The 24,609-nt window shown below is 53.4% G+C and overlaps 2 protein-coding genes across 3 annotated transcripts in view; both read left to right on the top strand.

Annotated features, from left to right (window-relative positions):
* Positions 1 to 3,724, top strand: part of ATP9B (ATPase phospholipid transporting 9B (putative)) — a 244,444-nt gene extending 240,720 nt beyond the window's left edge. The window contains exons 29-30 of one of the 2 annotated variants that reach the window (XM_003788390.3): positions 1,663 to 1,695; positions 2,606 to 3,724. In XM_003788390.3, coding sequence (XP_003788438.1) covers positions 1,663 to 1,695; positions 2,606 to 2,742 — 170 coding nt within the window. In that variant the 3' untranslated portion in view covers positions 2,743 to 3,724. The remainder of the gene's footprint in view (positions 1 to 1,662; positions 1,696 to 2,605) is intronic. The other variant, XM_003788391.3, reaches the window with a different exon arrangement.
* Positions 3,725 to 20,946: 17,222 nt separating this feature from the next.
* Positions 20,947 to 24,609, top strand: part of NFATC1 (nuclear factor of activated T cells 1) — a 70,866-nt gene continuing 67,203 nt past the window's right edge. The window contains exon 1 of the mRNA XM_012804309.2: positions 20,947 to 21,073. Coding sequence (XP_012659763.2) covers positions 20,947 to 21,073 — 127 coding nt within the window. The remainder of the gene's footprint in view (positions 21,074 to 24,609) is intronic.

The following is a 24,609-nucleotide window of genomic DNA, read 5'->3' as shown; positions in this document are numbered from 1 at the left end:
CACCAGATTCAAGACCCCAGAATGAGGCAGAAGAGTCAACTACCCCAGAACTGCCATGGCCTGAGAGGACACAGCTACAGGGCTGACTCTGGCAGGACCAGCCTCCTGGTCACACCCTCTGGTTACCCCACCAGCATCGGATGCTTGCTTGTCCCTGCTCTGCTCCCGTCTGCAGACCAGCTCACTGCTCCTCTCCCAGACTCACTGCTTTTTCCAGCTAGAGTTTGAGAGCACCCCAAGCATTCTTGTTAATCAGGGGTTACAGCCCTGTCACCCCCAAGGTGACTGATGTGGCCAATAGACACAGATGACTTTCCCTCTTAAGGTTTTTAAAATCAGGACAGAGAGAAGAGAGAGAACATCCCAGATACAGTTCCCACAGCATAGCCAAAGCTGCACCATCACCACCCTACACTGCACCATCCCCACCCACTACAGCCATCACCACCCCACACTGCACTGTCACCACCCACTACAGCTGTCACCACCCCACACTGTACTGTCACTATCCAACGCAGCCATCACCATCCACTGCAGCCATCACCACCCTACCCTGCAGCCGTCACCACCCCACCCTGCAGTGTCACCATCCCACTCTGCCCTAGGAACAGTCTCTGAGAAGAGACTTTCCACATTTCACAAAAGGAAAGGCTGCAGCATCTCACTGGTAGAGTCCTCCACTCCCCAAGCTACAAGGAGCAGGTCCTGGTCAGTTGCCCACTGAACCAGAGTAGAGGAGCTCTCAGTACCTCTGAGCTGCTGGGAGGCACCTGAGGTTTACACATCTGACAGGAGCCACACTCTGAGGGCAGCTGGGGCTGAGGCCTGCAGGGAGTAAGCACAACCCACACCGTAAACTCTCCCAGACTGCTCACTAGTGGACGTGGGGTAGGGAGAAAGAAAAAGTTCATATTTCCATATTAAAAGAAACAGTCTCCAAAAAAATACCTATGGCTATAAAAAAAAATAAAAAAATACCTATGGTTCGTATTTTCAAATTATAGTATCCCAGTTATTTTTGTTTTGAGAATAAGCGTTTAGTATATTTTCCTAGATGATCATGAATCAGTGCACTTGGGCATGGAAAACTGCTGGCTTATTTTATAGCATTTTATTTTAATAGCAGCTTTCCTTTATTTGACAACATATACCAAACACAAAGCAAAATGCTGAAATTGGAAAAACAAATACAAATGTTAAATATTTAGTCCAGTGCTATAGTGAGTAAACATAAAATTGACCTTATAAAAGTGAATTATAAAACTGGCAGACACAAGTCTCATGGACCTGGGTGGGGCTCCTGGCCTCTGCAGACATGTGGGCAGGCCCAGCAGCAGTTATCTGAAGGACGGGGCAGCACGTCCCACACTCCCTCTGTGCACAAAGCAGGACACACCCGGTGTGCTGCATTCTGAGATGAGTCCATTAGGCTTTTTTAGGTCCAGATCCAATGTCCACAGTAATTTATTGTGTTTCAGTTGTGTTTAAAAGGCTCTATTTTAGCAGGCAGTGCAAGGAAGGGTCAGAGCCACAGTTACAACCCCACTGCCTGTCCTCTGGGTTGCTCATGATAGGTTTCTGCACCCACTTGCTGACCACTTGAAAAATCCTGATGCCTGCTCTAATCTGTCCTTTATTTATTCCTGTTTTGTTTTGGAACAGGTATAGGCAGAGTATCTTTTGGAGCTTTCTTAGGTAGGTGAAGTTATTTCTTTCAAAAGTATGGAAATTTAGCAAAGCAATATTGATAAAAGTCTTTAATAGGAAAAGAAAGAATTCCTTTGGCTAGCTGACTGTCACGAACTCTCTGTGACATCAGAAGAGCTGCAGCCCAGGCTGAGGTGCCACCAGCTCGCTGCCAAGGTGTGTCCCCAGGGCTCCTGAGTGGGCATTGACCGTTAGGGGCTAGTGGACAAGCACCTGCAAGCATGTTTGGGGTTTCACAATGTGGGTAAATACAGACTATGGCTGTTCCCAATTGGGCCCCAATACGCTATACAGAAATCAGTGGTTTTCCCTGCATCAGTTACAATGATTTCATAAAAATATGTAACTCCTAATAAGTAGATCTTTTTATCCCATCTTTGACGACAGTCTAAAGGGCTTTCTGCTACATATAGCATCACACTAACACCGCGCAGACATCAGGTCTCTCGCGTCTTCTCACAAGGGTCTAAATGGCCCAGTTGTCAGCAACACAGCTTTGCCGGGGAGAGTGCAGGGTGCAGGCACGGAGATTGAGGGGGGCTGCCAGGCACCCTCTGCTGCCTGAGGCCCCAATATATACCTTTACATAAATACAGGCCAGGTGTTGCAAAGCGTGTTCTACCCACTAAATGGTATTTGGTGATAGTAATCATCATCAATATCTCTTTCTAATACTTCTGTTTCATTTTTCATTTATTCCAATAAAATAATTATGCCAACACAGCAAAACAACCTGCGGTCAAGACAGCCTGAGGCGGTGGAGTCGTCATGTGAGGCACAGAGGTGCTCCTTGCAGGCTGGGGAGTGCTGTGGGCCGGTCAGGTCCATGGCTGTGGTCATGAGGGCCCAAAGCATTCTGGGATGACATGTACATATCTCCTCTGTTTTTTACCAACAGATGTTGCCTTTATCACCACTGTGACCTTCCTGTGGAAAGTGTCGGCGATCACTGTGGTCAGCTGCCTCCCACTGTATGTCCTCAAGTATCTGAAGCGCAAGCTATCCCCTCCCAGCTACTGCAAGCTGGCCTCCTGAGGCTGGCCATGGACCTGCCACGCCCCCAGGAGGCTGCTGGAGGAGGAGCATGGGAAGGACACCCGAGCCAGGAGCCTGACAGATGCAACAGGGGCAGCTGCCCTGTTGAGGGCCTGGCCTGCTTTTCTTTTCTATTGTTTTTTAGAATTTAATTTTCATTTTGAAGCAGCCTGAGCTTCTATTGCGGAAGATCCCTAATTATTTCACTATTGCTGGGAAGGTGTTCTGAAAATGGAAATGAAATTTAATTTCTGAAGTTTCCTGGCATTCAAGTTCTTTCTTTGATGTCCTGACATAGAAGATCCTGCTTCGGCATAATAAAGTCTAGATGCTGTGGAGGCAGCATCTGCGCTGGCTGCCGTCCCTCGGACGTCAGTGTCCACTCCCTGGGAAGGCCTCTGGGTGACCCCGCCCCCCCCCGGCCCTTTGCCAGTCCTCTTTTTCTCTGTAATCACATTTCACCTTTCTGGAGAAATTCACAAGTTTTCAAGTTCTTACCAAAGAGCTGTCCACTTCTCACACACTAAAGACAAGTTGAACAAACAGCAGCATTTCTGGATGTGAACTGCCTGCAGCTCACCAGTGTTAACACAGTGCAGCCAAGGTTCCTGAAGTCTCTGTAGCATAGTCACACTCACACACCACCTTGACAGAAACCAATACGAAACACGTCCCCAAAGATGGGGCTCTGACCTCGTGACGCTTGGTTATAAACGCACAAGTTGACGTTATGACAGGAAGGGCCCTTCACCTGCTGAGCTGTGACGGTGCCTCTGGGATGCGCTGTGTCGCTTGGGGGTTTCAGTCGTGAGCGTCCTCGTGATGACCCACAGTGGTGCCTATGTCGGGGTTTCTTCTGTTTCCTAAGACACGGTGCTGTGTGTGTGTTGTTCAATGCCACTGTCCTCTGTGGGCTCCTCTGGGGGGGACTTCTGATCCAAGGGAATTAAGGAATCACCCCAATAAAAGCAATAAAGCTTCATGTGTCCTTGAAGAACTTTATCACTGTCTTTTGAGTCACTTCTCCAGCCCCCTGAGGTCTGAGTTCCCAGGTGGGCCTGGACCTGGGCGTCATTCCCCAGCTTTCCACCAGGTGTCGCCATCTTCCCACGCAACTCCTGTGCACAGGCGGCCAGGCAGGTTTCCCAGTGTGTGTAGTTCACATCCCAGGCATCACCTCCTCCTCCTGGTTGACAAGGTTCACAGTGTCCTTATCCTGCCCTCGGAGCACAGTCTGAATTAGGGGCACTGGGCTCAAGACACCTTCCAGGGTCCACAGCCATGGCCTATGGGGCAGGATTGCCACAGAGCTGTGACGGGTGCAGAGAAGGAAGCTGGAGCCTTTGTGAGCAGCTAGTCAGCACAACTGTAAAATGGACTCAGATGGACTGCAGGCCAGTTGGACTCTGGATGAGGGGATGGGTGGGGGCTTCCAGCTGTGTGATAGGATGTGGGGACAGGAAATAGTTGCATGCGAGGCACCCAGTAAGTGACCCAGGGTGACTTTGACTTTGGTTCCCTCTCAGGTTAAAGAAAACAATAGCCTAAAAAGGGTCATTAGATTCACCATCATTCAAGTTTATGGGTCACCTCCAGGGTCACACAAGGAGCAGGGCACTGTGAGAGTGTGGGGTGCTTCCTGCCAGCCTTCCGAGCTCTCAGGAGTATCCTGAATGGGTGGGCTTCTTGACAGCCCTGTTCACTGGGGGGAGCTGCTGTCCTGCCTCTGCATGGTGGGCACTTGCACCTGTGTCACTTGGCACGTTTGCGAATGTCTGTGGTGTGTCCAGTGCTGTGCTAGCCCTGAGTTTACATGTAGGGACGTGACAGACCTGGCCTGCCCAGGGTGGGGTCTGCTGGGAAGGGAAGCGGGGGATGTGGAGATGAGTGAGCTAAGACTCTTGTCCTGCACAGACTGGGGGGGACAGCATTGTAGCTGGAGAGACAGCAAGGTGGGGGGCAAGGGAGTGGATAAGTGGTGTGGGCAGATGGGTAAGTAGGGGGATGATGGGCACATGGACCCATGGCGGCTGGGCAGTGGGTGGATGTGTGAGATGGATGAGAAGACAATGGTGGGCGGGCAGGTGTGCGCATGGCTCTCCTGCTACTGTCTATGGCTTTGTCCTGTTCTAGGTTAGCAGCCACCATGCTGCCTTTTCGTCCAGTATTTCTGAGTTAGAGAGGGCTACATTTCCAAAGCCTGTAACCCCACACCCTGTGAAGCCAAGATAGACTGAAGGACAGACCAGCTGTTCCCTCTCTCCTAGATGGGTTGTAGTAGAAAGACCCCAACGGCATGGACTGAGTGAGCTGAGTGCCTGTCTCTCATCTGTTGAGCAGGGCAGACCAGGGCCCCTGTCTGGATGCTGCACCACCAAGGCCTGGGGTTGCCCTGTCCACCAGAGAGTCCAGACCGCACCATTCCACTCTCCTTGTCCTAGGAAGGAAGAAGCATTAGGGAGACAAAGTACTGCAGGAGACCATGACTTCTGTAAGTGAACTGAGCACTTCAGCCACAATGCAGAGGTGGTTGGACTGGAGGACAAGCAGAGCCAGCCTGTGCCGTCTACAGATAAGCACCTTAAATGACATGAGTGGGTGGAGAGTGGCCGGTGGGGAGGACAGTGCCCCATGAGACTCATCCCTAAATAGCTCACTGGAGACAGAGGCACTTGCTGGTAACTTGGGGGTGGAAAGTGTGTCCATTGTGAATTAAAGGGTGGGCACAGCAGAAAGGATCATCCTGAGTTCAGTCCAGTCCAGAGAGCTGACCAACTCCTAATGCAGCCTCTCCCCTACGTTGTGGGCACTCCCTAGCCAGAAGCTGACAGCTTGGCAGTGCCACCTGCCCCCACACACCTGCTCATGAGCAAGGTCACCAAGAGAGTCAGCAGCAGGAAGGCCACAGTGCACTTCCAAAGAACCCATGAGCCCACCAATCCAAGAAAAATGATGAGATAAATTATTAATGATTTCAGCTGAAAGAGAATGAAGACTTGTCAAAAGTTGAGAGAAGGTGGAAGCAGTGTTTGAGATTGGAATGATCATAGAGAAGAAATAGCAAAATAAGCCCCAAGGGAGACAAAAGTGAGTATCGAGCTTCTGGCTAGACTGGTGAGACAAACTCCAAATCTGTGGTGCCAAGTAGGGTGTCTGCTGGGCCAGAGGAGCACACCAGGCTGGGCTGGGTGGAGCCCCATGGGGACCTCATGTGTGCACAGGGCTGGGCCCACTGCAGGCTGGACTGTGATATTGCCCAGTGCTGACACCAGCAGGGAAGGAAGGTGTATATGACACCCCCACACATCCGCACACCCTTTTTGCAACATACTATGAATCAAATGAGTTGATCAAATGAGAAGTTTATAAAATGTAGTGAAGAAGCCAGATGAGGGCCGGTAGAAGCAGGTTCTGGGAGGGCAGGCAGGGCACACGGCTGTGTGAACGTGGCCAGCAGCACCTGCCTCACCACTCCCAGGCACCTGCTGTGGGAGGGGTGTCTTTGGGAGCAATCACCTGCTTCTTCCTGCAGTGTCATGGAATCATGGGCTAAATGCTGAGCTGCACCAGCATGGGCTAGGACAGGGTGTGAGCAGGGGAGCCAGGACCTGTGGCCTCTATGCCAAGGGGGCTCCCCAAGTCCAGAAGGTGCAGAAGGTGTGGGGGATGCTCCAACCTGGTCCTGCCTCCACCTGCCATAGTAGGAGCCTAGTTGCCTGGGTCCTGCTCACTGCTGGCCACTCCCTCAGCTCTCCACAGGTTGATAGTGGAGGAGGTAGTGGAGTGCTGCACCATCCAGCTTCCTCAGACAGGACCTTGTCCCTGTGCACACCTGGGAAGCCTTGCTGACCCTCCCCTTGGGGACTGGCTCCTGCCTGAACTCTGGCCTAAGACACAGGACCCATTCTGGGGGTCCAGAGGGATGATGGGAAGACCCTACAGGGATCTGGAACACAAGGGCAACCCCAAAGGTAGAGTCCCCTCAAGCCCACACCATACCTAAAATCTCCCCAGCCATGACCCAGTGGAGGGTCAGGGCAGGTGGGTATGTGTGTGGGCTCCCAAGTCCAGCATCCAGGGCACTCCTGCAGCAGCCAAGACCCAAGAACCCCTTTCTCTGCCCACCACAGTACATCTTGTGAGAAATTGGGCATGCAGCTACAACTTGTACAAGGGCTGTTCAGTCCTGACACCTGCAGGGGGCCCTGAGTGTGACCCTGGGTGCTTGGACCTTTGGTCCCAGCCCTCAGAAGGATCCTCACCCAAGCTTGCAAGGTCTGGTGTTGGGAACACTCTGTGGCTCCCAGAGACCTGGGGACCTCAGCAGAGAGACCCAGCACAGGACCTGCAATGCTCAGGAAATGGGTCTGGGGCACACGGGGCAGGAGGACCCAAGGCTATCCCTCCCTGCAGCCTTGTGCCTTGCCTTCCATGAGGAGTTCAGGGACCACCAAGGGCTTCTAGACGGCAGAGAAGCCTCCCCCTCTGAATTTGGGTCTGCAAGGACTGCCTGTGGCTGGTCCCCTCCCCTGGGGCCAGGAGAGGCCCAGGTAGGCCTCGGTGCAGAGCAGAGCCAAGGCACAGCAGTGTGTGGTCACAGAGGCCCTCACTTGGCCAGACATCCAGCAGGTGTCAAAGCCCAGAGCCCCTAGCACCTCACTGTGGGTGAGAAGCCCCACCCAGCTCCTGAGGGTGGGAAAACAGGTGCCTAGGGCAGGAGGTGGGGGCCTCCATGGCCCTCCCTGCAGCCCCTCCCCACCCCACACAGCCCTTAGGGACTCAGCAGGCTCACTGTTGCCTGAGGGCAGTGGAAGTGTGGACCCCCCAGTTCCCAGGCTGGGGAGGGTCCTGTCACTCCATGTCCCCCTCAGGAGGTCCTAGCCTGGCTGGCATCTGTTGCCTGTCTCTGCATGATCTTGGCAGCCCTGCTATCCAGGTCCCCATGTGGTGGCCCAGGTGTACCTGCTGTGCCTGGCCCCCACCTCACCTGAGGAGGCAGCTCCCTTCCCAGCCGTGATCCTCCAGCTTTGATGAGCTAAAGACACACTGGCAACCAGAGGCCAGACATTTGGGGCCCCTGCACACCGTCAGGGTGGGTGAGGAGGCTGTGAGTATAAGGACAGTCCCCAGGTGAATCTCCCTCTGGAGAGTGCCACGGACAATGTCGGTGTGTTCCTGGCAGGAAACAGCCTCCATGTGTACAGGGGCCCCTGGCCTTAAGCCACAGCCCTGCCTCCTGCTTGAAACCCTTTTCTGCTCCTGAGCACCCAGCATTTGGAGTCTCCTCTAGGTCTGGTCCCAGGGCTCAGCCACCTCTGAGAACAGGGAAGCTTTGTGAAAGAGCTCTGAGGGGTCAAAGTATTTGGAGGTGCAGGGACCGTCAAAGTGATTTTCCCCAGAGCCAAGCAGGGAGGGTGGCCAGGGCGCCAGTCCCAGCCCCTGCAGACTGCCCAAACCCTCCGGAGGCCCCCACAGCCTCCTCTGGGGTCAGAGCCAAATGGAGCTCCCCAGTCCCATTCAGGAGACACAACCTGCACAGCACTGGACTAGGGGCTCAGGAAGGAGGCCTGTTGGCAGGGATAGGTCTAGTTTTATCAAAGCTTCCTATCCTAGAATAACTTCAGACTTCTAGAAAAGTCACAGACATCACGCTGAACTTCCCCAGCTCCCTGGCAGCGGCCTCGCTGACTCCTTGGCCCCGGCCCTGTTTGGCCAGTGCCCGACTCTATTGTGACCTTGAGGCCTGGTCAGTGAGCTGTGGGTGGGGCTGGTGTCTTCCTGGAAGGGACATGTCCTCCCCAGCCTCTGGAAGAGATCTGATCGGTGTCCTGAGGAGACCAGCGTCTTCAACAGCCTCCTGGCTCCATTGGCCTCAGGACGCAGAGTTAGCCAGACCCCGCTGTGCGCCGCTGCCGCCCACCAGCATCTGCGCTTGCCGCTCTCATCCTCCCGTCTCTAGTGCACACTGGCGCCACTGGGAACAGGTGTAACTTCAGAAGTTTCCAGAAGGGGATGCTAGAAGCCAAGAAATGCATCTCACCAGCCTCCTGACTCCGGAATCTGGGGTCCTCTGAACACCCATCTTGTTGCACTCAAAGAACAGACGACCAAGTCCCAAAATGCTGAGTTCCCCAGGGAACCCTGGGAAGGCGCGGATGGAGAATCTCCCCTCTGCCCACAGCACTTGCATACTTTCGGCGCATGTCAGTGCCCGACAGGGAAGCAGGTTCCTCTTGTGCTAAAGCCCAAACTTGGCTTCCCACTGGAGCCTGCAGGCCTGCAGGAGAGAGCCAGTGGGCCCAGCCTGGGTGCCAGCTGAGAGGCATGCAGGGACAGCACAGAGCTTGGCACTACTTCCAGAGTCCGGGAAGGTCCTGGGTGCCACTGCCAGCCTGCCCTCCAGTCTCATTTCTGACTGTTGCAGAAGATTCTGCCTGGGAGGGCTCTCAGGGGGCTGGGCTGTCTGCACAGGCGACTTGGCAGGGCCCTGCCAGCTGGCCCAGTGTGGCTGTGCGATTTTGACCTAAAATGCAAACAGAACTGTCTGGTGTATGGATCTAGAAATACTGAGTGTTGCAGCAGGCACCATTTGTACTTTTAAAAGGCAGGTTCTGGGCCGCACGATGGCACCTGTAATCTGAGCACTGTACGAAGTGGAGGCCAGAGGGTGGCTTGAGCCCAGTAATTGGAAGCTGCAGTGAGCTGTGATGACCCCACTGCTCCCCTTCAATTTGTAACAAAAAGTGATGAAACAAGAAACAGAACAAGCCCAGAAGAATGCAGGGTGGGCGGGCACAGAGCCAGCCCAGAAGCTCTGTCTGTGGGCTCTGAGACCTGGACACCCAGGAGTCCAGCACCCAGGAAGCACAGCTCAGAAGCCAAGCCTGGAAGTGACAGTGGGGATTGCATGTTCAGGAAAACCCCATGAAGCTCTGAAACTCCTGAGACAGAGCTTCGGGGAGCTAAAGAGGACAGGTCTGTAACGGGAAGGGAGGGGCCGGCTCAGTGGCAAGAGGTCAGTCCTGAGGCCAAGATTTGGGTTTGTAGGGTGGGGGAGACCTCCCAAGATGGGGCAGAGGGACCCCCAAAGGCCAAAATGTGAGCATAGTGGCGTTGGACAGCCCTTCCTGGTTCCCTGCCTGCTGCAGCTGCTGTCTCTCCTGCAGGGCTCTGCTCTGCCATCCCCATCCCTTCTTAGCCCATCACAGCTACCTGGGGCTCCATGACACCCCAGCACTGACCCCTGGATGGGGACCACTGTTACCATTGGGTCTCAGTAGGGGCCCAAGAGGGGTGACTGCGCCCACCCTGCAGGGCTGCCTACACATGGCTAAGGGCCCCTGGGTTTGTGGATGCCCTTACCCAGCTAGACACAAGCAGTGTGCTGGGGTGGGCGGGGGTGCAGGGAGGGACTGCAGCTCTGCCACTGATCACAACACCAGACTGGCTGGTCGGTCTCTCAGCTCACACCTCATGGCCCAGGACCCATCACAATGTCTAAGGGGGCCACTCAGGCCTGACCTGCTGCAAGTGTGGCAAATACCCTGTTTGCCTGGCCTCCTGTGAGGACATGTTCCTCAGAAATGAATAGTGCCTGCTGCCGGCAGGGCTGTGACACAAGGGCAGTGCAGAGAAGGGGAGAGCCAGGGCCACCCACATGTGCAGACTGTGTCCTGGGGGCCTCCAAGCACAAGGTGGGCACTGGCACCTTTCTCCCCACTGTGCTGCCACCTGTATCTGTCATCAGGATCCACTACCAACCCTCCCCACTGGGGACACAGGTCAGAGCCAAAGCTCCATCTAGGGAAAACAGCTGGGCTGCTAGGACATTACCTGGAAATCCATGGCCGGCTCTCTTCAGACAGCCAAGCACAGAGTCGCTGTGAGACCTGGCAGCGTGAGTTTGGGTGTGCATGAGTCCAGGCATGTGCCAAAGAACAGACAGCAGGGACAACTCAGAGACTGCCACGCGCCCCATCTGTGGGAGGGATGAAGGTATGGCCGTCCCTGTAGCAGAATATCAGTCTCTCAAAGGGAGGAGACCCTGGCACAGTCTGCATCGGGTGACTCTGAGGACAGCGTGCCAAGTGAAATAAGCCAGGCAGAGGACAGACTCTGTGATTCTGCTCATAGGAGGTCCCCAGACTTACCAGATTGAGACAGAACACAGAGAGGAAGGCGGGGTCAGTGTTTAACGGGGACAGAGCTTCTGTTTGGGAGGATAAGCGTTCTGGGGACAGACAATGGTGGTCACAAAACAGTGTGGATGGCTTAAAAGTGGTTAGCATGGTAAAATTTTTGTAACATGTATTTTACCCCAATTTAGAGAAAGACAGGAGCTGAAAGAGGCTGCAGCCCCTTGAGGCCTGGGGAGGGGCTGTGGTGGCTCACGCCCTGTCTCTGCTGCCGAGAGCCCAGTGGCACAGGCCAAGAACCCCAAGGGGCTGGGGAGGGCCCAGGCTTGCTGGGTCTGAGATTTGAAGCGTCATTGTTGAGGGTTTATGTTCATTTACACTTTGGCAAGACGCCATTTCCTGTTTCTAAGAAGAAAAGAGGTTTAAGCAGCTTATAAAAAGCTCCACGTCTTGGACATCAAGCAGTCCCAAGACAGCGTCTTGATGAGTTAAGTGTAAATGAATCAGAAACACATGGATTAAATTTCCCTTGAAATTCACTCCAGTTTAAAAATTAGTGGAAAAAGTGCCTGGCAGAACTTGTTTAGAACTTTATTGAACCCAAACACTTTAAAAATAGTTAGGGAAGCTCAGTGAACCCAAACTGGCCCCGTCTCATGTCTTGAGTGGATTCTGTCCCTCCAGCCAGGCAGTCAGAAGCCTGGAGCAAGGTCCAGGATGGAGCTGTCCTCCAGGGACAGCCACCAGGAGCTGCCGTACAGCCAAGAATGCCATGCACACACAAAATTGAATGTTTATTTTCATAAAGGAAAATAAAAATATGTAGCCTTGACCAGGCACGGTGGCTCCTGCCTATTATCCTAGCACTCTGGGAGGCGCAGGTGGGAGGATCCCTTGAGCTCAAGAGTTCAAAACCAGCCTGAGCAAAAGGGAGACCCTTGTCTGCACTAAAAATAGAAAAACTAGCCAGGTGTTGTGGCAAGCATCTATAGCCCCAGCTATTCAAGAGGCTGAGGCAGGAGGATCACCTGAACCCAGAAGTCTCAGCTTGCCATGAGCTATGACACCATGGCACTGTAGCTTGGGCAGCTGAGTGAAACTCTGTCTCAAAAAAAAAAAAAAAGAAAAGAAAAAAGAAAAAAAGAACAGCATCACTACCTAAAGCTAAGACTAGGGCAAAAATGACTTGCTTTGGGTTGCTATTTCATTTGGCAGATTTGGGTAAACCAAGCAGTTAAAAAAAAAAGTTAGAATATTGCCATTTAAAAACTATTATTATTTTAGAAGAGGAAAACAATTGGGAGTTAACAGGGATAAACCGAAAATCATGCCAGAAATTAAAAATGTGATTTATTCCTTGCCAGGTCAGAGCTGGTAAAAAGCTGGTCCCCACAGTGTGAAGAGATTCTCTGGAGAGCCCTGCCTCAGCCTCCTGGTCCTTAGGGAGAGGATGCTTGATGGTTGCCACACTTTGTCTTGCAAATTCCTGAGCAGAGAGGACAGAGGCTCCAAGACAGAGTGACTGACTTCTGCCCTGGCCTTCATGGACATTTTTAACTTCTTACAAATAAATCTCAGTGTAGGATGGTTAGACAGACTTCCATGAACCTGTAGTTGGTCTGAGACTAACCTGGAGGTAGCAAGGCCATCAGGGACCAGGGACAGTCCACATCTCCCAGTTGGTATAGAAGCATGAGTGGTATTCTCACCCGAACAGCCAGGCCTGCCTCGGAGGTGGGACAATTAAGTTCACCAACTCATCCTAGGAAGGGTGCTGCACACGCATTGCTGAGTATCACTATGGTCACCTCTGGGCACCAATGCCAGCACCTAGTCCACCCTTCAGAGCAATTGTGGAGCCCCTTTTCGGGAATGTCCATCAGAGCTGTCATTGTGTGACCCTTGATATACTGAATGTCATCAAAATGTCTTCCTTTCAATATGTGCTTTATCTTCAGGTAAAGACAAAAGTCCTTGGGGACCAGATCAGGTGAGGAGGGAGGGTTTTCCAATGCAGTTGTGTGTTTACTGGAAATCTGCAGGACCCTGTGAGCTGGTGCACTGTGATGCTGGGGCCAGGAGTTGTTAGCTGAGATTTTCAGTTAGGATTTCCCTGTTTCTCTGTTGATGTTTTCTTGGTTTGCTGTGCTTCTCACACTCAGCCAACAATTTGGGTGCACAATTAGGATAAATTTTTGCAACATTTTCATCAGTTCTGCTCATTACTGGCTGCCTTGACCTCTCTTCAGCAGTGATACTTTACCCTCAGAAAAATCCATTTGTGCACTGCCTTTTTCTTCATGGGATTATCCCTATAAACTTGGACTAACATGTCGCTGGTTTCATTTCTACTCTTGCCAAGTTTAACAAGAAATTTAATGTTTTTTAATTGTACTAATTTGGGCTCAGACATTCTTGAGATGGCATACAAAATCATGAAACAATAATGAAGGCAGCCAGTGAGACCCGGCCACCTGTCACCATGACACAGCGGGGACACTGATACACCAAGGTTAGGAAACCTTACCAAGCTGTTTGTACAGCTGCCAACAGGGGTGAACAGAGACAAGTTCTCAAACCTAATTGTCACATTTTATATGCTGTGGAATGTCAGCCTAGCCCTGCTGGTGTTTTCCAAGAGAAATCCGGCAAAAAGAGACATTCTTCTTGCTCAGTATGTCACTCTCCCAATATACACAGCAGCAAGCCTGGGGCTCCTTGGCATCAACTAGGTTTTGTGGCCATGGGAGCTGGAGGAACAGCCCAAGGGCATGGGGCCTTGCTGAATGCTCTGGAAGGGAGCCACATAGGCCCCTCCAGGCCAGTTGAGGAAGGGCCAGGCACCCAGGGAAGGACACCTGGGGTGCAGCAAGGCCCCATGGAGGAAGACCACTGCCCCTGTGCTGTTTCCCAGGGCAGCTCCAACAGAAAAGTGCCCGCCTGGTTCTGGAGGACAGAAGCTCAAAACCAAGGGTCAGCAGGGCACTGCTCACTCAGAACCTGCACAGAGGCCCCTTCCTGCATCTTTCAGCTCTGGTGGCCCCAGGTGCTCCTCTGCTGGAGGAGGCTTCACCCCATAGTGGCCTCTGATGTCAAAGGACACTCTCCTCATCTGTCTCCACTTCTCATGCCTGGGTCAGCAGCCATCACTGGGCTCCATAATAACCTCACCTTTCAAGGAAGGTCATATCCAGGGGTGCCAAGGCTTGGGGACTACAGGTTAACCCACAGAAATATTCCTCTGAGACAATGATTAGAACTGTTTGAGCACCAATAGGTGTCATCGCTGATGGATGCAGGGGCCACATGGGTTGACCCTCACCACAGGTGAAGTCCATTGTTGGTTCCCACAGGTGTAGGGAAGCTGGGTTGAGCTCAGGCTGTCAGAGTTTGGCTTCCAGCATGAGAATTGGTGAGCTCAGCTTACAGGGAAGTTGGTGAAATCAGTTTGAAACCCCCAACCATTTATCTAAAATATCTGGAAATGGTCCTAAAGAGCAAGCAGCAAATGAAGAAACATCTATGGAAAAATGTCTGAATATTTATAAGAAGTGGAGAGTCTGTGGTAACTCGGCCAGAACCACTCCCTTCTCCCCCTCCCAGCTCAGCAAGGCAGAGACTCCAATCAGGTGTGTCAACTGCAGCCCACAGAGCTCCCCTCCTGCAAGTGCCAGACAGAAGGCTTCCACCCTGGGGGAGGGACAAGACTACATCTTCCTCATCCTTCCCCACGGCCTGTTGTTGAGGCTGGGTTATGGGGCGTCTCATGGGGGGCTCCTTTATTCTTCCCCCTCCCCCTCCCAGAAGATGGGCCCTTCCATGGCACTGGCTCAAGAGGCCTGGACAGGCAGGGACTTCAGCAACTAGACGGGGGTGTCACTCAGACAGGAGCTTGCTATTATTCCATTCCCTGGCTCAGAAGTTTCGCCTAGACAGAGAAGCACAAAGTAAAAGAGATAGCTCCTACTTGCTTCACAAAGGAACTGACTTCATTCACAGCAGAACACAGGAAGTTTAAATCTAAGGATGCTCTCAAGAACAGTGGAGGATGTCATAGAGGTGGTGGGGAGATTCAGGAATTTAATAAGTACATAGCCTGGACTGTAGGTGGGCTGGTGTTCAGGAGAGAGCTGGGGAAGGTAACATCTGGGAGGGGACCGCCTGAGGGTAAGACAAACATGAAACATGGACCTCAGGAACTATTCCTTCAACGCAGGAGCAAATTGATTGGATTAGTTTGTGGAGTGACATGGGGCATACCCAAGCTGCATCTACAAGGAAGGACACCAGAGGCTTAATACTGCAGGGAGGAGGGTGCAGACTTCTCTACAATAATCCAGGAAGACACTAAAGAAATAACAAAAACGAGCCCCACTTGGGGGAGCGCATGCCCAGAGTTGCTACAATAGATTGTCTAAATGGCCAGTTTCCAACAAAACATAGGTGTGCAAAGAAACGCAGAAACACAATCCATATGTTAAAAGCAGGGGGAAAGACAACAGAAGCTACCTGTGAGAATGACCAGATGTGGGATTTAACAGAAAAAGACTTCAAAGTACTCAGTCTGTGTCACAGAGCTAAAGAAAGTCTTGATTAAAGAAGTAAAAGAAGCCATGACAACGTCACATCAGCAGAGACAGAAACTATAAAAAGAAACAAGTGGGAACCCCGCAGTTGAAAGGCACAACTGAGTAACTTACTAGAGCAGTTCCCCCCTCCGTTTGAATTGGCAGAAGAAAGGATTAGAACATGAAGATGGAGCAGGGACTGGGGAGCCCTGGAGGAGGCCTAAGAGAGCAGGTGGTGGGCACTGCCATGTGCACTGACATACACACGGTGGAGGACCAGGAGGAAAGGAGAGAAAAAGAGATAAAAACCTATCGAAAGAAATGATGTCTGAAAATGTCACGACTGCACTGAAAACCACAACTTACACACCAGGAAGCTCAATGAGCTCCAGATGGGGGAAACTCTTCAGAGACTCACAGACTGACACGTCACAGTAGTAAGGGTGAAAGTCGAAGAGGAAATCTCAAAAGCAGAAAATATAAAATGATTTGCCACTTATATAGGAACCCCAGTAAGGTTAACACTTGATTTCTAAACAGAAACTGTGGAAGGCAGAAAGCAGCAGCATAACATCCAGTGTGCTTAAAACAAAGCAAAAACAGAGAATCAAAACCTGTCAACCAAAACTCCTGTACTCAACGGAGCTTTCTTTGAAAAATGAAGGTGAAATACTTTCCCAGAGAAGGAAAAACTAAGAATTGTTGCTACCACATCCACCTTACAAAAAATTCTGAAGGGAGTTCTTTAGGCTGGAAGCCAGAAACCCTTATACAGCAATTTGTATTCACATGAAAAAAATGGAGTGTCAGTAAAGGTATAATTTGATAAGACAGTATGAATGTAAATTTTTCAGATTATTCTTATAAGTGATTTAAAAGCAGCTGTGTAATATAATATGTCTACAATGTAATGCTGGACCTATAGCTTACAGAAATATATAATGTATTGCCAATAACAATACAAAGGCCACAGGTGGGAGCAAAGCCTCACTGGGCTAGAAAATGTCTACAGGTGGTAACATAATGACCAGCACAAAGTACTGTTGGATTTATAATATTACTGTTTGCAATATTGTAGAACAAATACCATAAAAAAAGAGGAAAGGGGAATAAAGGGACATAGAAACAGTGTTTCTATTTTTTGCAGTAAACAAAGGCTTGTCAAAGAGGCAGTGGAGACCCTGGCTGGAGGCAGGAAGGTGGATTGGAGAAAGGCTCTGGGGCCCAGTAGGCACTTGGTTAGCAAGTGAGCACAGGAGTTGGAGGAAGACAACATAGGTATGTTTCTGGGGAGCAGTTTCCTTTGTGGCCACTGCAGGCAGGGGATGTGAGATGTGAAAGCATTAGTTGCCATGCTGGGCAGTTTGGCCCTGACCCTAAAGCCTTGGCCATGTGCCCAGGAGAAGGGAGTGGATTGACTGATTGTTGATTGATGATCTGAGTTTTTAGACCTAGTGGTAGTCTATGAAGTAGGTGGTCAGATTACGAGATTAGGGAGGGAGACCAATGAAGAAGGTCCGAACAATGTTGGGGGGGCAGTTAGAGACATTTTACAAATAAAAGCACAGTAGAATCTCTCAACTCCAAATTTATAGATCTCCAAGAACACTCGAAACGTTAAAAGGAAAGTGTGAAAGTGACACCAGTGTACAGCCAGAGGGAACATCGTCTTTCTTTATGTTATTTTATTTTTTTATTGAATGGTAACTATGTACATTAATGCACTTCTGGGGTACAGTGTGGGGTTTTCACATGCAATCCGAAATACTTCCATCAAACTGGTCATTTTCTCAGTTATTATTTTAAAACGTTCACATTCTACTCTTAGAAAGATTCACTTGTACCCCTATAAGATAAACCTCAGAAGTGATCCCTCCAATCCCCCTCCCTCCACCCATTCTCCCCTCCCTTCTCCCTCCCCCTTCCCCATATTCTTAGGCTATTTGGTTATAGCTTTCATATAAAAGGTATAAATTAGTTTCATAATAGGGGTGTGTACATTGGATACTTTTCCCTCCATCCTTGTGATACTTTGCAACACTGTCTTTCTTAACTCCAGTCATGTCTGTGACATTCCCACTGCCTTTTAAAAAAATTCTGGAATTTATTTAAAGGTAAATGACCTTTTCAACAACTTGGTTTGTTAACTCTAATCCCCAGACTCTGGCTAAATGTCCATTTACCCAAATCTACTTCTCAGAACCGGTGTGTTCTTCCCTGCTGCTAGAAGGAGCTGTCGGGAAGAGAGGGGAACTCACGCTTTGCCATTTGGAGGAGGGGTCAGATGCTTGGCAGGCCCCTCAGTGAGAGATGTTCTGCAGTGCCCTTGGCTCAGAATGCAGACTTGGCAGGCACAGAACACTCACATTTAACTTCAGTTCTGTTGTATGACTTTGATGAGCAAGAAGTGGCATTTGAGTAAGCGGTTCCCTAGAGAGAAGGGGGGGGGCGCCTGCCCCTGGCCAGCCCACCTGCCTGGGCGCCCGTCCAGCGCAGGGTGTGAGGAAGCGCCCCCTGAGAGGTGCAAAGCCCAGGTGGGGCGAGCGATTCCTAGCGGGCTCCTAGGCAGAAGGACGGAGCCTTCAGCTTCGGGGCAGCTCCGGCCTGGCCGGCGCTGGAAACGCCCACATCTGCCAGGATGGCGTCTCCTGGGCAGTTGTGCTCACACACTGGGACTGAGAAACAGCAGCAGCAGCAGCGACTGCCTCTACAAAATATGGGGCGGGTGAAGGAATACCCAAACGCGCTCCAGGACAAAGGATCTGGCATCCAAGGGGCCGCTAAAGTGGTAAGCTTCTAGAGGTGTATTTGCCCCAATAATCCACAGAAACAACAGTAATCTAAAAATAGTCTTGTTTTCTGTCCTAAGCTCCTTTTAACTTTGTTAGTCATCACCAATTCTTAAAATAAAACCCGTGTAACGTCTCTCCTAGTGGCAGCTATAAACAAACCTCGAGAGGAGGCAGGAGGAAGAGGAAAAGGCGGCGGGCGCAGGCCCGGGCGCGCGTTGGCTTCAGGAGCGCGCGGCGGCCGCAGGGCCCCGGCGCACAGGCCCGGCCGACGCGCGGGGCGGCCACCTCCGGAACTGCTGCGCCTTGGCGCGCGGCCACCGTGGTCCCGGCAACGGCATTAAACAGAGGGAAACAGACCGGGGACTCCGTCACCCGGGCGGGGGATCAGGAGAGCTTACAGGACAGACAGGAAAAGAGAGCTTTTCTGGACGGGGTGAAAAATTACCCTTGGAGAAGGAGGAGGTAGAGGAGGAAGAGGAGGAGCGGGAGCAGGAGGAAGAGCGCCCGCAGCGGGCCGCCCCTCCCCCGTACGGGCCCTCCTCCCTGAGCCGCCCGCAGCTCAGCCCGAGGGTCCCGGGGGAAGAAGGGGGCGGGGCAGACGGAAACTCTAAGGCAAAATGCCGGCACCCGGGGGCGGGCACTGCAGGACTCCCTGTCGGACTCCGGAGGGAGCTGGACTGGCCACGGCGCGCGGCCCTGACGCCCCCCAGCGGCGGCAGCGGAAGCGCCCCCTCTTCGGTCCCCCGTCGGCATCCTCCGGGCTCTCCCGCCTCCCCCCCGCTGCATTCTCGCAGAGTCCCCCCTATCCTCTGCATCTTCGCGGGGTCCCCCTAGTCTCTGCATCCTCCAGGCTCCCCCAGCACCCTTGGGGGCCCCGCTCCCCGCATCCTCGTGGTCTCCTGCACCTCCTGCATCCTCGCGGGGTGCCCCTAAGTCTCTTCACTCTTAAGGCTGCCCCAGGATCCTCTTAAGTATCCCCTCCTGTCTGTGCGCCTGGTGGGTCTTTGGAGTTGGATGGGACCCGCAGGTAGGAAGGCCCGAAAGTGGCTCTGAGCCGCACCCCCACCCCGGGGTGAGCCTGTGCTTACTACCCCACTCACCCGGCGCTTCTCTCCCTGGCTGAGATCTGAGGCTCCTAGAAGGGATTTTGGTTGTCTTGAGTCGATGGCGTGAAGTGGGGGCTTTTCGCTGTGCACTCTCGTATTTTTAAAGTACCCAACTAGCTAGCACGACTCAACGGCCCCTGGGCTTGGAGCGCCAAGTCTTTTTGGGCACCCACTCGGCACCACCACCTCGGGCACCACCTTGGGGCCTTCGGGCCCCCCGAGCCCTGCAGCAGACACGACTTTATTTTAAATAACATAGGGTGTCCTGCAGGGACAGATTTGTGATCTGCATACACCAGACACTGCGCCGCCCTAACACTCCAATCCCTCCAACGCTGAGCTGCGCCCGAAGAGCCGCGGGGCAAGCGAGAGGAAAGTGCAAGTGAAACGCGCGGCTTTGGCAGGGGCCTCCCGGCACCAGCGCGCCCACCCTTGGGAACCCACGTCGGACCTCGGAAAGGCGCCGGCCCTCCGGGCGGCGGGGGACGGACCAGGGAAGCCACAGGCCAGCGCGCAGCGCCACCTCCCCGCGCCAGCCCTGCAACAGGAGATCTGGGTCGCGCAGATATTTACAGAATAAAAAGGACAATAACTCGACGTCTCGGGACGGCTATGCAATCTGTTAGTAATTTAGCGGGATGGGAATTTCCTTTCTAGGGCCTGCCAGTGGAGCACTTTTCCAAATTTCCACAGCGGGGGAAGCCTGCGATTTTACACAATGACTTCAGCGTGCAGGGCTTTCTCCGCACCAACCCCGGCCTCCCCCCCGCACTCTCATTAAGCGGTCTGTGACTCTCAGGACACCCTCGTGGACTCCAGCGTCCAGTCTGGCCCGATCGTCCTGTTTTCCCCTAGTGTGCCCCCCACCCAGATTCCGTGTCTCCTCGCTCTTTCTAGCTGAGTCCCCCACTCATGCGCTCCTCCCCAGCCGTGTGCCCCTTTCCGCCCCCGTGTCTCCCTACCCGTCCCCCACCCCCAGCGCCCTGCCCTCCCCTCCTGCGTCCTTCCTCTGCCCGCGCTCCCTGCCTGCTTGGTGCACCCAGCCCGCCCTCCAGCCTCGGGTCCCACCTCGTGCGCCCCTACCCTGCCCGCGCGCCCCGCCCGGCTAACGCTCTGAGACCTGTCCCGCGGGGCCCGCGCCGGCTCGGGCGGGCAGGGGCGTGATGTCACGGCAGGGAGGGGGCGCGGGAGCTGCCGGGAGGGCGGGAGGCGGGGGAGGTGTTTTCCAGCTTTAAAAAGGCAGGAGGCAGAGCGCGGCCCTGCGTCAGAGAGAGACTTAAGAGACTCCGAACTTGCCGGCAGCGGCACCGCGCGGGTCGCAGCGGCCAGGCACTGGCACAGGGGCGCGGGCGCACCCTTCTGAGGCCCCGCCACTCTCTCGGGTCCCAGGGCCTCGGACCGGCCTTGCCACATGCGCACACGCCCCTCAATGACATTTCCCTGGGGCGCGCGGTACTGAGCCGGACCGGGCGAGTGTCTGCCGGGCAGAGGTCCTGCTTCCCGGGGACCGAGCCCGGGCGGCGGCTTAGGGTGCCCGCTCCTGCGCCTCCGGCCGTTCCTCGGCCGCTCCTCCTCCTCCGCCGCCGCCGCCGCCGCCGCGTGGATGCCAAGTACCAGTTTTCCAGTCCCTTCCAAGTTTCCACTCGGCCCTCCGGCTGCCGCCCTCGGGAGCGGAGAAACTTTGGGGCCCGCGCCACCCGCCGGGGGCACCATGAAGTCGGCAGAGGAAGGTAAGCCCGGCGCGGCCGCCGTCCCCCGGGGTCCCACGGGCCCCTGCGCCCCCACCCCGGCCGCTTCTCCAGCCCCCAGCCCCGTGCGGCCGCGCCCTGGCCCAGAGAGGCGAGGGTCTGGGCCCGGGTCTGTGCGCCAGGGAGGGTCGCGGGCGGCGGGGCGCAGACCGGAGAGCGTGTCCCCGGGTGTTTCCCCGGAACAGCCCTGATTTCCAGCGCGCTTTCTTGCCAATAGGTGTCTCCTCTCCAGCGCTGAGTGCGCGAACTTGGAGGTGTCTGGGGCAGCCTTCCCGCGGATCCGGCTGCAGAAACAGCTAAAAAGCAAGCGATCTGGGGACAGGACGAGGTTAGGGTCGTCAGAATTACAAAGAACACTTTGGGTTGAGGCGACGTTTCTTTGGGAGTGGAGGATGTTCTGTTTTTACCCCAAATGAGGCAAAGCCACTGTTTGATGGGAAGATGATTGAGAGTTGGGGGCCCTGCGCCCACATATGGGTCTCCAGCCACGCTCCCTGGGCACCTAGTGCGCCCGGCGGGCTCCAAGGGGGGAGCCGCTTGGCCGCTTCGCTAGGGACCCTCAAGCTAGCAGCTCTAAAAGAGATGGAGTGCGGGTCCTGGCACAGCCCACAATTGGAGACGTTTGCAGTGGGATAGACAGGAGTTCCGCCAGGGGAAATCTTTCAGGAAAGCTTGAAAAGGCACCGCCAACTTTCAAAGCTGCTGCTTGTAGTAAAAAAGATGGCATGCGCACCTGCCCGGAGCAGTGGTGCGGAGTGCTAGGGCCAGGCTCTCAGCCTCAGGTGCCCAGCCCCTGCTGCCGCTTGTGCCCTCCGTGGTGAAAGATCCACCTCAACAGCACAGACCACCGGTAGGCTCCTGCTGGTGTCTTTGAAGGTTCACCAAAAAGATGGTTGGCCTCCTGGTGGGGGAAGGTGACTGCCTGATGGAAATGGGAACACACCTTTTCAAACTCCTCGTCAATTCTGAAGTATTTTATTTAAATTATATAATACTGGCAAGCCTGCCAATGACTATATTTTGTAAGGGCAGACCCCCTCCTGACAGGCCGCCTGCCTTAGGACCCGCTCCTGAGCTCTGGGACTGACTCACACAGGCCTCTGTGTCCTCAGGGCCTTGGCCTGCTTTACACTGTGGGGACCTCGGTCAAGGAGGCCCGTTCAATACTGCTTACCTATCTACCACTTCAACCCAATTTTCAGAAATACTTAAATGTTTAAACACCAGGCAATGTTTTGCTGTTTACACCATCTGCTCTTGCTATTAGGAAGAGCTAAAGGTACTTTAGGTTGGAATTTTGATTTTAAACCCCTAGACACTTATTTCCCCCACATGACTCTCACCACTGCTGTACAAAAGGAAGGTTTTTCAAAGTTTGGATTTCTTTACTTGAAGAGTGCTTCATCTTGTAATAGGGGATCTTTCTCTCTCATGAGGCATATCAACAGTGGGTAAGGGTATCTTTTACATTTCCTAGTTTATGATGGCAGTGCGTATGGGTACCTTTTTATGTTTCCTAGTTAAGAAAATAAGTTTGAAAATGCCTGTCCTCCAAGGCACCAGAGGCAGTGATGCCTTGGACTAAATGATACTGGCATGTTTTATAAGGACTACAAAATTGGGCTGACCAGATAGTATGATCTAACCCTTTAGACAGGCCGAGCGACTTAGAGGAAAAGTGCTTCCCCGTCTGCCACTGTTGAGAGGTACAGGGAGAGGAGTCTGTGTCCTTTCTGAGTAGGCCCTGACTGGGACGAGTGCAGCCTCAGCACTGTCCAGCCCAGCACATCCCTCGTTAGGGAGCCAGCCCAGCAGGCCCTATTGTTTCTGAAGGTTCCGTGCTCGCTTCTCCACAGAGAATGCAGAGGAAAGGCAGGCCTGTAGGTAGCCTCCTAGTCAGAAGCCGCTCTAGACAGAAGGCCCCGCGGCTCTCCAGAGGAACAAAGCTCACCCTGTTCTCTGCCACTTAATTTCATGGGACTGTGTCCTAATCCAGATTAGAAAATGCTGAGGCTGTGCACCCTGCTTTATCATGCCCAGCCTTGGAGTTCTGCATCTCATTAAAATCCCTCAGCCCCTAGCAAACCCTTCCATCAAGACAGCAGTCTGACGAATGGCCAAATTTGAAATTTAGACCAGCATGGAAGAAAGATGGGCACCAGGAGGGGCTCCTGTGTGTTGCAAGGGGCACATGTAGTAAAAACCCACCCAGTGTGACTGCCCTGGTGGAGATCTGGAACTGGGAGGGGCCCAGTCCAGCCTTCAGACTGAGCAGTCCTGTGGGGCCCAGGGATCTGGCCAAGATTTGTAGAGGAAATGGAAACCCACCGTTCTCCAGGGCAGTTTAGCAAGACACCCTAAACAGATAAGGGCTGTTGTTTGTAACTTTTTGGTAGGGGTGAAAAGGTGGTTGAAGTGTTAAAAATAAGACAACAACAAAAAGAAAAAATGAAATATCGTGGCTTCTCAACAGAAAACAGAACTTCCATTTGCCCAAAGGTCAGCAAAAAAAGCAAACTAAAAACAACCCTCCAACATACATCTCAAAGTGAGAACTATTATTAGAAACTAAATCAGGCCAAACTGAACTATAGTTTATCACTAGAAAAAAACAGCCATTTGTAAAGGTCAGAGAAGAGCAGCCTCAGGGGACCCCCAGGCCTGGCAGGTGCCACCTATGGGCAGGCGATGCCCTGGGGCAGAGCGGGACCGGCAGTCAGCAGGGCTCAGGCCTTGACAGCTGTGCTGCCCCTCTCAGCCTCCCACACAGGATGCTCGGCCGCCATGCGCACGGAATCCCAGATGTTGGTTTTACCTGCTGTCAGGACCTTGGGGAGTTAGGACACACAGCTGGGAGGACTGGGAAGAGGCTGGCTCGGCCCAGCCCTGGGCGTCTGCCGGGTTGGACTCCGGTGCGCTGCCTGGGAGATGCCGGCGGAACGACGCAGGTCCCCAAGGATGAAGGAAGCAGGAGTGTGCGTGTGTTTTAGAGAGGTGGGGTCTAAGGTGTCCCCTGGTGAAACACAGGCCGCGAGTGGAGCGCCAGCTATGACCCCGGCGGCTCGGAGGCAGCAGAGCTGCTTCGTGTAGAGCAGAGAGCTCTGGAAACTGCGGAAACCCTTCCAGTTTCCTGGCACTTTCGGGTAATATCTTTAGCAACGTGGACTGGAAAATGGCATTCCCAGAGTTTACTGAAGTTCCTCTCCCGCTGGCTCCGCGGTGTAGCCCGGCCCTGGCAGGATGCTTGCGCGGCACACCCAGGCAGCGTTTAGGAGGGGACCCGCAGGTTAAAAACTTTTTTAAAAAACTTTAAAGCAAATTCAACAGCCCTGGATGCACTGCTGTTGGTCTTTGACCCTCCTTGTTCCCCTGCGAAGGGAGCCCGCGACATTGGCTGCGCCCGTCCCCGCGGGACCGCGCTCCACGCAGAGCCCAAGCCAGGGCGCGCGAGGCAGAAGCAGCGGGACCCCCGGGTGCTGGGAGACAGCAGAGGCTCGGATGCCCCGGGGTCTCGCTCG

Source organism: Otolemur garnettii, unplaced genomic scaffold (assembly GCF_000181295.1).
Source record: "Otolemur garnettii isolate 467f Iridium unplaced genomic scaffold, OtoGar3 scaffold00027, whole genome shotgun sequence".
Taxonomy (NCBI): domain Eukaryota; kingdom Metazoa; phylum Chordata; class Mammalia; order Primates; family Galagidae; genus Otolemur; species Otolemur garnettii.
This window is presented reverse-complemented; position numbering and strand designations above follow the sequence as displayed.